The sequence below is a fragment of the Manis javanica genome, chromosome 3, assembly GCF_040802235.1.
Source record: "Manis javanica isolate MJ-LG chromosome 3, MJ_LKY, whole genome shotgun sequence".
Lineage (NCBI taxonomy): Eukaryota > Metazoa > Chordata > Mammalia > Pholidota > Manidae > Manis > Manis javanica.
Window position 1 is genome coordinate 160,989,505 of NC_133158.1, and position 14,588 is coordinate 161,004,092.

Consider the following 14,588-nt stretch of genomic DNA (forward strand, 5'->3'; position numbering starts at 1 on the left):
AGCCTGAAAGCCTCCAGGTAACTTGGGGTGGGTCTGAGCCCGGATCTCAGAGGTCCAGACGGCACAGGATGAGAATCCCGAAGGTGGGCGGGGGGCCTGAGGCAGTGGTACCCGGGAGCAGGAACACCGCAGCATCTGACCCAGGGACGGACACTCAGGTGGGGTCTGTAGTCCTGGGCTCTCAGGCTGAAGACCGGGACCACTGGCTGAGTGTGGACCAGGTGGGTGCAGGCGGCGCTTTGGGAGTGGAGGTTTCGGGCGTCCAGGCTGACCGTAGCGGCTGTCCTCTATTGCAGAGCCGGAGGACTCCAGAGAAGGGCAGCAGAAGGTGCTCGTAGCTCTGAGGCGAAACCTCACCTGTCTGAAACAGTTCAGTCCAGTCCTGGAGGACGCCCTGGAAGAGAAACGGGAAAGCCTTGGGGTAAAGGGAGTAAGCTAAGAGCCGCTGTTGTAAGGGCCGCTCCTACAACAGGGAGGCAGGTGGGGCCGGCAGGTCGTCTGTGCGCATGCGGGAACTGCTGCCCGCTCCCACCTCCAACCGCAGGCTGACAGTAGCTGCTGTTTCTGAGAGGACGATTCGTAAGGAGGCTCCTCGCGCGGTTTCCCTTCGGCCTTGCTCCCGCGGGCCCTGGCCATACTTCAGCGTTCTCTAGAGCATGGTCCGTTCTCCTCTACGTGCCTGACTTTTCGCAGAGGCGCCTGTCTTTGGCCCTGTCGTTCGCTGTCGAAAGTGCTCGCCCCCGCGCGGCGCCGGCCGCAGCCGGGTGGGAAGGCTCAAGATGGCGTGCCTCTTGGAGACCCCAATCCGCATGAGCGTCCTCTCGGTGAGCGACCCGCCCGCCCGCCTGGGAGCTCGGTCCGGCCCGCGGCATCCGCCCCCGACGCGGCGTGCCTCCTGGGCACCACCCCTTGGGGAGGCCTCCGGCTCTGCTTTGGACCCGGGACTGAGAGAGGGGGGCGGGCGGGATAGACGGGACCCTGGTCGAGCCGGAGATGCTCCCACTCCGGGAGCTCCCACCGGGGCCGGTTCTCAAGACGACGTCCCGCGAGCCGGGTTGGTTGGGCGTGCCGGCGGCCGGCCCGGCGGCTCGGCTTGGGCTCTGCCGGGCGCTTCACCGAGCCTTCCTCTCAGTAATGCCGCTTCTCCGGGGCCGCGCGCTCTCCCCTGTGAGGCGCCGGGCTGGCCACTGGCCCGGGGAGGAGCGTCCACCCAGCCCCCCGCGGCTGTGGCAGGAAGAGGTGCAGGCTCCTTGGCCGCTCAGCCTCAGAGCCTCCAGGCCAGGTCTCTGTGGCTTCTGTCGCGGGCCAACAAGGGGGCACACGTTAGAGCCGTTTGCTCTTTGGCAACGGTCATTTCTTATCAGCTGCAACGTCTCCTAGTATTAAGCCCCTTTTTCCAGCTCTGCCCTGGACGTCGTAGCTCAGAGTCTAAAGGAACCTGTGCCAGGCATTCCTTTTCTTTTAAGAGGAGTCAAACATTGGGGGGAAAAAAAGATCAAATTTTCCTATTTTTGAAAGAAGGGAACGTACTGACATACCAGGAAACGATAACTAGTTAGTTAGTTAATTTATTTTTCAGCTGAAATCCAAGTTATGACTTTCACCTTTCACTGTGTTGCTCTTGAGAGAAGCAAGACCAGGGGCGAAAGTTGCTGGGAGATAACTTCGAGGGTTTTGCAACAAATTAGAGCTGTCCAACTCTGAAAAAGGTCAGTTTACCCGAGTGGTCCATTTGCTGTTTGTTGGAAACAGGCAGGCAGAGACTGGTTGACCATCTTTTTGACTTGTGGAAGCCAGTCGGATATTGAGAGGGTAGTTGGATTAGACATGACTTGTCAGGTTGAGTCTGTGACCCCAGTTGGTTTCTTTGCGCTTGCCTGACTTCTCCCATAAACACACACACCTATCTGGGAGCACTGAGGACATTTTCTGAGTCAAGTCTAGAGCATTGTGATGTATTGCAACCTTGATCATTTAATTTTGGGGGCCTGTCAACAAATTTTTTCCCCTAATCCATGTTAGTTCTTTTTCTTATTTTTAAACTGCAGCTGGGGAAGTACTGTTCACTTAAGTATTGGATCAGATTAGCTCATCACTCCACCCCTGACTGTAATACCCAGGAATATTTTGTGGGAGAGGCCAATGACTTACCTCATTATGCTTTTTTAAAAAAGTATGCATCTCAACTGTTCTCAGTTCCTTTTAATTACTTTGTTTATTCTTTGTTTCATCTGAAGCTTCTTTACTTTTTGTATATTGTCAACTTGTATAGACATACAATTGAAAATTTTCATTTGTTTCATCCTCTCAGTAAATAATATTTCCCATTCAGTGTTATTGAAAGACTTCCTAAAGAGTATCTCCTCCTTATAGAGGGGATTTGCTTTGCACACAATCTTGTTGGGGGGTTATTTATTTATTTGTATCATTAATATACAATCACATGAGCAACATTGTTGTTATGATATTTCCCCCATTCTCAAGTCCCCACCACATAGGGTGCTTAATTTTTTAAAATATTTTCAGTCCCAAAGTTTGGTCTCCATCCTGGAGCCTTAGCAAATCAGAGGTTTGAATAAATGGTTTAAACTGTTTAAACTCAGTGATTATACTAATTTAAAGTGAAGCCTGTACCTTTCAAAGCACTACCCAGAGCATCGCTTTTTGAAATACAAAGTACAGGTGGAACAGGAAATATTAATCAGAAATTATCTAGAAACTAATCGATTCCTTTACTAGGCTATTATTGGGCACCAATTATGTACACCACCTTGTAATGTGTACTTAGGGTATGCAAGGTTGAGATCAGATATGCCCTCAGGGAGCTCACACTCTTTAGCTTGATAAATGTAATTCAAGTAAGCGGCAAGTCAAATGGTTTTAAAGGAATTCCATTCAAGGCCCTTATACCGTTTTTACCTCTGAGAGATCTAATTCACTCATACAATTCTAACTGATCAACTCACATATCTATGTTGCCAGCCTTGACTTTTTTTCCATCTTGTGTCACATCTTCTTTCATGTAGATGTTGCCCATCACTTCCAACAAAGCACATTCCTTCTCCTAAGAGAAGAACTTAGTCCTGACTTCTAGTAATGGTACTATCTTTCCCTGATCACTCTGTTAAACCTCTTGAATTATCTTTGACTCTTCCTTGTTTCATGCCACTGTATCTCATCAGTCCTTAAGTCTTCATTCTTAGTGTTGCTCACATCTATCTGTTCTGTGGCCACCCTGCTCATTCAGGACCTCATCATTTTGTGCCTGCATTACTACAGTGTCCTCACAATCATTTTTATTGCCTTTAGTGTCTTACTCGCTCAGTTCAAGTCATTCCCCACATTAATTTTCCTGTAGAACATGGACCTGCTGCTTGCCTTTCAATTCGTTAGTGTATTCCTGTTGCCAAAATGTTGACGTTCATATTCAGCTCTGCATATAAGATACTTTTCCTCTTTCATGAAACTTCTGCTCCATATGAGCTGGCTTTCTCAAGCTGAAGTGATCTTGGTTTCTCCCATATCCCAGTAGCTCTTATTGTCTGCCTGCTGGTTTGTACGTAAGAGTTAGAGCTTTGAATGGATTTATTCATATAATATATTTTGAACTTCTGTCATTTGCCAGGCATGGCATTGGGTTTAGGAATACAGTGGTGAACTGCACAGACCTTTCATTTATGAATGAAAAATATAGGGTACTGTATGATCATTTAATATGGGAACCAGATCTAATATGGAGGGCAATTAAGAGAGCTAGAGAGGGATACCCTGAAGAAGTGACAATGAACTGAGAGTTCAAGGCTGAGTAAGAATTAACTAGTAAAACAGAAGAGCATTCCAGGCAAAGGCAACTGCCTTCACAGAGGCCCTGTGGCCTTTAATAATTATTCTGTGTTATCTTCTTGGAGGGTAAATTAATTCAGAGAACTTTTGTTCTTCTTAATCCCACTACTGTTTATAGCACAATGTCTTGCATATATGAGATACTCATTAAATGTTTGAATTATCTATTTTGGAGAGTTGGAAAAACTCTTCAGCTTTCTTTCTAGGATGTACCATGAAGACCCGTATCCCTCTTCGGTTTGCCTTTGGCATTAGAGCAGCATCCTTTTCAACACATTTATCAATTCTTCCATGTTTCCTTAACTTCTGGATGATTTTACATTGACTGCATTTTTGAAAATTTTTTATTTGAAATAATTTTAGATTCATGGGAAGTTGCAAAGATAATAGATCCCTGTGTACGCTTTACCCAGTTTCTCCTGTTGGTTATATTTTATATAACTATATAGTACAATATCGAATCCAGGAAATTAATTATTAGTGTAACTATATGTGTAATTCTGTTATCATTTTATCACATGTATGTATGTGGTACCACCACCACCACAGTCAAGGCTATCAAAAGTAGCCCATCATCACAAAGATCTCCCTACTGCTACCTCTTTGTAGTCACACCTACTTACTCCCCCTCCCTTACTGTCTTTAACCCCTGGATACCATTAATCTCCATCCATGTAATTTTGTCATTTACTATAATGTTAGATAAATGGAGTCAAGCACTATATGACCTTTTGAGATTGGCTTTTATCAGTCAACATAATGCCCTTGAGATCCATCCTAATTGTTGTGTGTATCAATAGTTTGTTCTGTTTTACTGCTAAGTAGTATTGCATGGTATGTATATGCTAGAGTTTGTTTAACCATTCCCCTTGTAGACATTTTGGTTGTTTCCGGTATTTGGCTATTGTAACCTACGAGGAATGATCATATACAGGTTTTTGTGTGGGCAAACTTTAGTATTGTTGAGATAAATACCCTGGGGTGCAGGTGCCAGGTTGTATGATTAAGGTATGTTTAGTTCTAAAGAAACTGACAAACTTTCCCAGAGTGGCTGTATCATTTTACATTACCACCAGTAATATATGAGAGAACCAGTTTCTCTGCACCCTCATCAGCATTTGGTATTGTCATTATTTTTTTTATTTTAGCTGTTTTAATAGATGTGTAGTGATGGCCCAACACCATCTTAATTTGCATTTTGTAATGATTAATAATGTCAGAAATATTTTCATTACTTATTTTCCATCCATATTTTAGTGAAATATTAATGAAATATTTCAGTGAAATATTTCTTTGTGTCCTTCTGCCCACTTTCTAACTGGACTGTTTGTTTTTTGACTGTTGAGTTTTGAAAGCTCTTTATATATTCTAGATATGAGTCCTTTGTCATATAGGTGCTCTGCTCCCAGTCTGTAGCTTTTCATCCTCTTAACCATAGGGTGAAAAAATGAACTCTTATCTCAGCCTCAGCCTTACACAGAAATTAATTCAAAATGGATCATCGATTTAATTGTAAAATATAAAGTAAAACTTCTATGAAATAAAATCAAATCTGCTGAATCTCAGTGAAGAAATCTTAGAGAACACCAAAAATGACCTATTTTTGAAAAAAATTGAAAATTGGGCTTAATCAAAATGAAAATTTATGCCTTGTAAAAGACCCTGTTAAGAGGATGATTGCATTTTTTTTTTTTTGGTCACTTGGTAATGATTTGAGAGAGGCAAGGTAATAAACTGCCTTTGAATCACACTGTAGGCTGGTCTGGACAGCTAAGGCATTTATTAATTTTAATTGCCTTCTTTACAGTCTTTTCCCAGTCCCTTTATGCTTTTTTGACAAGCAGCTGTTAGAACTGTCCAGGGTATTCCCACTCTGGATACTCCTGAATTTTGTTCTGTTCTTGATGATTATCAGCATTTGTTGGCCTTAAGCTGCGTATTGATTTGCTCTCTTACATGGACAACTGACAGTAGTTAGAAAAAAATAAGCCCACCTACCCTCCAAGGATGTATTCGTCCTCTTTGGTTTTTAGTAATAAATGGAAAGTAAAATCTGGTTAGCACATCTTAAAGTTTGCCATTAGTTCACTCTACAAAGCACCAATAAGGACGGTATGTCAGGAAGTGGCTCTAAAATAAAGTAATCTGTATGAACTTCTTTATCTTCACTGGCAATGTGTAGAGAATGGGAGAGATGCTCATTGTATGCTCCCTGATATTTTTCGGTCTCTTTTAGGAAAGATTGCTACATGAATTAAGACAACGAGTACTCAAGAAGTCTTTTAAGCTTTACTGAGAAGTAGAAACACCTTCCTGTAGGGTCTTCCAATTTCATTTGGAGATCTAGCCTTCCTGTCTCCTCCCATTCTCAATAAGAATTTCAAAATAGTGCCAGGGGCCAGGAATTTCAGTGATTTTTGACTTTATTTTTGATTTCTGATTTGGAAATTGTTTTGCAGTACCATCTGTCTGAGTAAAGATTGGTTTTTGAGATTGACCTTTTGAGATTGGCTTTTGTCAGTCAACATAATGCCCTTGAGATCCATCCTAATTGTTGTGTGTATCAATAGTTTGTTCTGTTTTACTGCTAAGTAGTATTGCATGGTATGTATATGCTAGAGTTTGTTTAACCATTCCCCTTGTAGACATTTTGGTTGTTTCCGGTATTTGGCTATTGTAACCTACGAGGAATGATCATATACAGGTTTTTGTGTGGGCAAACTTTAGTATTGTTGAGATAAATACCCTGGGGTATTTATTGGCTTCTGAGTAAAGATAGGGAGTTATTGACAAAGCAAAATTCATATTATCTTCTGGAAATTGGAGAACAGCTATCTTCTCTGAGCAGTGGTGCTTTGAACCCTTTAGACAGGAATGAAGGGGATTCCAAATAAGAGTTGTTTTGCAGAAACAGCCCCCACTTGTCAGTTTGATAAAGGAAAACTATTTTGACTTCATTACATAAAATCAGAAGAATAAAGACTTACCTACATTCTCTCATATATTCCTAGTACAGTTATTTGAAGAGGGGAAATGATGAGATAGTGTTACACTTTCTATTAAAAATGAAAAGTCGTGGTGCAGTGGGAAGAGTTTCTAACCTATGGAATCATTAAATATTTGGATGGCTTTACCACCTGAAAATGATTATAGAATATATTATTCTTTTGCTTCAGGAATGTTTTAAGAATTTATTAGGCTTTCAAAAAGTTGTAAGTGGTAACTGCTAGGATGAGGGGAATGAGGAAAAGAGTCATGATCATGAACAAGCATGATTGACAGCATTCTTTATTTATTTTATTTTATCAATGATTGTGTATCATTGATATACAATCTTACAAAGGTTTCACATGAGCAACATTGTGGCTACTACATTCACCCACATTATCAAGTCCCCCCACACACACCCCATTGCAGTCACTGGATTTTTATCTTTACAGCTAGGAGGTTGTGAAGGCCGTACTGAGGTGGTGAGGATTAGGAGAGGAACATGGTAGAGAAGTAAGAAAGAAAAATGAGTTTCATTTTGGGCATTCTGAGTTTGAAATGTTTTCTGGACATCAGTTTAGAGGTGTCTAATAGGCAAGTTATGCAATATTCTCAAGGGTTTTCCACACCACCAAACAATTCTCCAATTCTCTGTGGACCCCAGCTTGGCATCTTACAATTTAACTCAATTCTGAAACTATCTACCTGGAGACAGTGTTAGATCCCACACGTGAAGGGCTCAATCCTGCAAGATTGCCCACTTGAGACACCAGTGGCAAGTCCAGTTTGCTCTCCTGTGCCTCTGACCAGCCAGAGGTTACCAGAGGTTTGATCATTTGTTAGAATGGCTTTACAAAGCTCAGGAAAACATTTACTTATGTTTACCAGTTTATTTTAAAGGATATGAAAAGGATATAGAAGAACAGTCATATGAAAAGATACACCAGGGAAGATGCAGAATGCTTCTGAATACAGGAACAACTGTCCCTGAGGGACTGGGGTGTACCATCCTCCTGGCACAGGGATGCATTCACCTACCTGGAAGCTCATCAAATTTTATTCAAGAGTTTTTATAGAGCTTCATTCTCCAGCCCCCAGCTCTTCCCCTTCCCAGAGGTTGTGGGGGTGGGGGAAGGCGGGGCCTGAAAGTTCCAGTCTTCTAATCAATTGGTCTTCCTGGGAACCAGTCTCGTTCTGAGGCTATCTAGGAGCCCCTGCCTACTCACTTAGCAGCACAAGTGTGATCCAAAGGAACTCCTTAGGAATAACCAGTCAGGAAATTCCAAGAGTTTTAGGAGCCCTGCCAGAAACTATGATAAACACCAAATATATTTATTACACCACAGATATAAGTCTAGTGCTTAAACGTGGAGTGATCATTATTTGGGAGTTACCAGCATCTTGATAAGTGGTCTTAACTTTTTAAGGATAAGAATCTCAACACACTTTTTCCCAAAAAAAACATGTATCTGCCAAAAGAATCCCAGGATTTCAAGGGGTTCATGGAGTCCCTGAAACCCACAAATTAATCTTGGAGTTAACAGTTACTATTTTTTACTCATCCCAAAGTCAGCCACAGAAACATATGTAGCAAAATTTAAAAATCATATAAATTGCCAGTATAAATGACAAAAATTGTAACAATAAGGTTTAAAACTCATGTAAGGTATCATGTGGGTGACTTGGCTCTGAAGAACCATAATCTTTTGCCCAGAGTATGTCAATGATCTTCCACAAGAAGTATCTACAGAAAGGGTTTTCTGTGACAGATGGTGTAGCAGGCCTGGGGGACAAAGATAGGTTAGCTGGAGATCCACGCTAGAACAACATAAGGCGCTTGTCAGTTTGGGCACAGGCAAAGTGGAGTACTTGGAGGGTACAAGTGGCCTGTGATACTGGCATGATTGTCACAGGCCACAATGTGGGTGACAAGTCAGACAGATTCTGAGAGGTAATAATAGGAAAGCTAATACACGAATTGCTCAAAGTGGTGGCTTGAGTCTGAGTGAAGCACCATGGATAGCTCCAAGGCATGGGTGTCTACTGCCTCAGAATCTGAAGCAAATAGGTCTTCTTTTATCAGGAGGCAGCTAGCCTGTCTGGACAATACCACTTCTAGGTGTACCATTAAAGATGGTACCCGGATCTATAAGTCATTACATGATTTCAGTCTTGAACAATAATTTAAACTATTCTTATGGTCCAGGACAGTACTACACATGTCTGAGTAGCCTCACTATGTTATGTTAGGATTGAGAAGTGGGCATTTGAATGCATCCTGGGGATTTCCTGGGCTATCTTGAGAGGCATCTAAATGAACCATAGCCAACCCAGGGAATATCTCAATCTTTGTAAAACTCCTTCCCGCATTTGTCACTCCTATGTTCCAGAGACGGTTCTTGCTCCCTTGGACTTATAGATGATACTGTTTTGCACCAGAAATCCTTACTTTATTCATTTAGTCTGTCCAGAGGGATGTCTTCTTGGTCCTCGGTCTTCAGACATTCCTGTCTACACTGAAGAGTAAGTGATTAGAATTCAGTAGTGAGAAGAAAATAAAATCCATCTAGACCCAAAACGCTGTTTGCTTTGTACCATATTTTAAAAAGATGAACATTATAGTACTTGATTAGAAGGAAACATGAATGCTAAGTCCAGTTCTTGTGACTACCATAGCACATTTATAGCAGTTGGTATTAAGGGTTATAATAATATTTTAGTATATTAAAAACTCACTATTGGACATATAAAGGCTATTTTTCATATCCCTTTTAATCTAACTGTGCTTTGGTTTTTCTAGTATGAAAAAAAAAAACAAAAAAATTCCCTCTTTGTTTGAATGTAAAATTATGAAATCTGCCTGAAAGAAACCTACAGATAACCTTTAGTTCATCCTTGTCATTTTTTAATTGGGGAAAACAGAACTGGAGAGGCTGATGGCCCATTGTCATATGCTATTACATAAAGTGTCAGAGTCAGATTTATCAACACCTAATTTTCAAAAATGTGTGCGCAGCTTTACATTTTAGAATTTTGTTTCAAACTTTATGAGTATTTATTTATTTACTATTTGTTTTAAAATATAAAATTAAAATATAATTTTCGGTCTTATTTATTAAGGGGTCAGGACTACCTCTTATCTGAGTAGATTAAGTTAAAAATTATGTATTTAAGTATTTTCATGAAACTGTGAAATTAATGCAGAGTACATTCTAGGACTTTCAGTTGTCGTAAGTATGTTATCTACACTGATGGAAGCCAACCTGAAGTGCCATTTTATAAACTTTCCAAAGTTGCCTAGAGGCTGCAGAAAAGCAGGGTTTAGGTTAACCCAGGAAGGGAGGATGCTGTGAGTCTCCAGAAATACGAAGAATGAATCCCATGATTTAAAAAAAACAAATTTAAGGGTAAAGATAGTTGCAAAAATACTATGTGATGGATCTGAAAGAATTGAATGAGAATCTGATTGAGGCTCAATGGGACCAGTTTACCAGAATACAGAAAGTAAAGAAAACAGCAACAAAAACTCCACCAAAATCCTGGGTTTTAAATAGTACTTGGACATTTTCTTCTAATTTTTCTTATGAGGCAGAAGGGTTGATAACTGTCTACAAGGAAGGTCAGTCGTTGTTTATATTGTCCTTTTTTATATTGTTCCAGGGGGAGGCAAGTTTTTTCCCTCTTAAAATTAGGAAATAATTGTCTAGCAGTTAGTTTGTTTAATAGTGAAATAAACTCTGGCAGAGAAATACTATGTATCACCAGAGCTATTCATGCAACAGTAAGGCAGTGTTTAGGATTTTGTGACTTAAGCTATTTTACCACTACACAGCCAGAACAAAAGGGGAGACATGATTTGAAAGTAAGGCAAAGTTTAGTAAAATGCTGATTTCAAAGTGTTGGTTTCTGATATTCTGGATGGTGGCAACCCTAATCTCTTTAGGGACAAATACAAACATATCAAGTGTCTCTGGCTTTAAAACATAAATAACTAAGTTTGTGGCTAATCCAAGCAGTACACTTGTTTGGCATTTCAGAAAATTGTCAAAGTGACAAAAGGAAGCATTTTTTTTTTTTTTACTGAGAATTTCGGCAGTATCAGATAATCAAATTTTGATTTTAAATTGTTTGGGGATTGGGGAAGGGTAGCTCTCAGTTGACTGGAGCTGTTTCATTTAGTGGTTCCCAACTCTTATCAGACTCCGTACCCTCTTTTTTTTAATTAAGGTATTATTGATATACACTCTTATGAAGGTTTCACATGAAAAAACAATGTGGTTACTACATTCACCCATATTATCAAGTCCCCACCCATACCCCATTGCAGTCACTGCCCATCAGTGTAGCAAGATGCCACTATTTGCCTTCTCTGAGCTGCACTGTCTTCCCCATGACCCCACACCCTGTGCACCAATCCTGATACCCCTCAATCCCCTTCTCCCTTCCTCCCTAACTGCCCTCCCTCCCCTTTGGTAACCGCTAGTCCCTTCTTGCAGTCTGTGAGTATGCTGCTGTTTGTTCCTTCAGTTTTGCTTCATTGTTATACTCCACAAATGTCTACACCCTCTTCTTAAAATTTTGTGGTGCTTCCTTGACTCTCCTGAAGTGAAATTAATAGATAACTATGCTTAATGTGGAATTTTTATTTATGAGTTGGTGTAATGCCCTAGCTGTATTAAAGGAGAAAGAATAGGAAACAAATTCATATCACTTAGATGAGGGATATATCAGGTACTACTGTATGAGAAATTAATAAAGTAGTGATATATTTGCAAATATATGTAGTTTGGCTTTGAATGTGGCTGCTGCACTGCAGACTGATGTATGTATGATGTGATGGTTACTTAAATACAATAAGTGGTACTGTTTTTGATGTGACTTTAAAACTGAATTACTTTTGGTATAGTTTCTAATGAGACAAATTACAGCCTTTTCTTTATTCATATGGGAATTGCAGTCTTGAAAAATTAATTGTATAGTAAACTGATACAAAACATATTTTGTTTTTATGTGTAAAATGGACTTAGAATCTAGGTTCAGATATTTTTTTTTCCTACACGACTGCACACTGGAAAGTCTTTGCGATATGGGCCTAATGTCCCAGGCCTTGAAGAACACCTAGCCTCCTTAATCCTTGCCCATTAGATATCAGTATCACCTACTGTCATCTTGACAGCCAAAAGCAATGACTTACAGAGGATCTTAGAGAGCAGTGTTCTCCCTGTTTAGAACTGCTGAGGGCATGGGGCTTTCTGAGTGGTTTGTGTGTCTTGTTGAACCGCCCTCTTTCTTTCCTCTACTTCTCCCCCAGCTTATAAGGACAGTGAAATGTACTATTAAACATTTTCCCCTGTATCATGTATAGCCCTCTAATATTCTGTCTCATTTGTTATGCTTATTGCTTTCTATAGGAGTTGGGGGGATGGGGCAGGGGTTTTTTTATTCATTGCCTGGGACTGTACCTGCATAGCTTTGTAAATATTTGTTGACTGAATTAAACACTACAAGTTGAGCTTTGTTTTTTATATCCAAGTGCATTTTATATCATAATAATACTAAATTGCCTTTCTAAACACACCACATTGCTTCAGGACTCTCTTTTGCACATGTTGCATGTTGTGGACTCCACCTAAAGTCCTTGTCTTTTTTCCCTCCCTTTTTCACCAAGCAAAATACTAGTCTTTCAGATAAATCATCCTTACTGCTTGTACATCACCTCCCATTCCATCCCTAACTTCAGTACTTCAGTTAATTGTATCTTCAACTTTCTTTTTATCTTGTTTCCACTTTTATGGTTACACTTATCTTGTATTACAGGTTACACTTGTAACTTACTTGCTTACATTTCTGCTCCCTTTCTGTGCTGTAAATGCCTTGAGGGCAAGGGACTTTATCTTATCTCTCTATAACCAGCATCTGGTATAATACCTGGTAAATTAAAAATATTCTCATGTTGAATTTCAGCCTGAAATAGGTTTTAAACTGAATCCTAATGGAGTTTAAATGTCCGATATTTTTTCCTTTGTGTTTCTTTTGTCTCTCTCCAAAACCAAGATTTTCTCTGACAATAATGAATGATGAACATTATGAACAATTCTATCTTAAAGTTCTAGTAGTTTGTGGAACCATTGCTATATTAATTTGATTGGCAGTCATTAGTTTAAACATTCATCTCTTGGGAGTCAGAATTCCCCATTGAGAATTATAATATTTTAATTTCTAAAGAGCACCTGAATTAAATGAAAAAAGTGATATGAAAAAGTCATAAACTATAACATAGTAAACAAGTGTCAGGTATTTTAAAAATATTTGTTATCTGGCTGCCTTTTCTTTGTGGGTTGCTTATAGGAGAGAGAACACCATAAATTGATTATTCCTGGAACTTGATAGTCTTAACTGTGATTTTATATTCTGAGTCCATGGTGACATCTACAGTTACAATGGAAGATAGTGATTAAAACTGCACAAATTGTAATTTTATATATTTTTGGTGGTTTTTAAAAATCTCAAATAATGGAAGTTTAGATTTTTAAATTCAGCATGCAAATGCTTATTTCTTTTTAAGTACTTAGCTTGCTCACCTGAAAGAAAGCTGCTATCAGGTGAGGAAAGGTATCTTTGAATAACTCGGCTTTTTAACCATGAGTATGAATCTGAATAAGCAAGAGGAGCCTTGGTATACTTGTTAAAGCAATTATCCTTTTTGTACAAAAATTGAATTTCCTTGAATGATCAGTATTAATAGGTACTTTTACAATTTATAGGGTTTTTTTTTTCCTGTGTGTTACCTTATTTGGTCCAGACACTGAGCTGTGTGCTAAATCACACTTTATAACTGAATAAATAATCTGAAATTTTTATTTTTGCTCTAAGTCACAAAGCTAGTAGTGGTGGAACTAGGACTCAAACCCATCTTCAAATGCCAAGTCATTTGTTCTTTCTATGATAATAATATTAAATTGCATTTCTAAACACACCTCATTGCTTCAGGACTCTCTTTTGCACATGTGCTCTCCACCTAAAGTCCCTATCTTTTTTTCCCTCCTTTTTCAACAAGCAAAATACTAGTCTTTCAGATTAATCATCCTTACTGCTTATGCATCACCTCCCATTCCATCCCTAACCTCAGTACTTCAGTTAATTGTATCTTCAACTTTCTTTTTATCTTCTGTCCACTTTTAAGGTTACACTTACAATGCCTGACTGTGTTAGAAATTAAGAACATTGTGTTTAATGAAATATACAAAGAACAAGACTTTAATGAAATAAAATGGTTGATATTTTCCTAACACTTGAACTGTTGCTCTTCATTGTCTAATAAACTCATTTCACTTTAAGTTTCAAAACTTATTTGAATACTTTCCTAATTTTTTAGTTAAATCCCATTCACGGCAAGTCTAGGACTTAGTGATTGGACATTCAGACCCCTTCCTGAATAATTTTTTTCAAAAAGCAGTTTTATTTATTTATTTTTCATATTTGAGGTATAATTGACATACAATATTATATTAGTTTCAGGTATACAACTTTGTAATCTGACAATTCTGTGTATTGCAGATGATCACCACAAGTCTAGTCACCACCTGTCACCTTACAAAGTTAGTACAATGGTATTGACTGTATTCCTCTTGCTGTATAATACCTGTACATTACATTACATTCCCATGACTTACTAATTTTTAACTGGAAGTTTTTACCTGTTAATCCCCTTCACCTATTTTGCCCCCACCTACCATCCTCCTTTCCTCTGGCAACCA

The 14,588-nt window shown here is 39.5% G+C and overlaps 1 protein-coding gene across 6 annotated transcripts in view; it reads left to right on the forward strand.

The window, feature by feature from the left end:
- The first annotated feature begins 68 nt into the window (after nt 1–68).
- ARMC8 (armadillo repeat containing 8) overlaps nt 69–14,588 on the forward strand; it is a 108,462-nt gene continuing 93,942 nt past the window's right edge. For 3 of the 6 annotated variants that reach the window (XR_012129477.1, XM_073232246.1, XM_073232245.1), the window contains exon 1: nt 69–221. Coding sequence is in view for 3 of the 6 variants with exons in the window: in XM_073232246.1 (XP_073088347.1) it covers nt 69–221 (153 nt within the window). In the remaining 3 variants the exon portion in view is untranslated. Of the gene's footprint in view, nt 222–474; nt 825–1,579; nt 1,710–14,588 lie in introns of those variants that run through there. The other 3 variants (XM_036991772.2, XM_036991775.2, XM_073232247.1) reach the window with 2 other exon arrangements.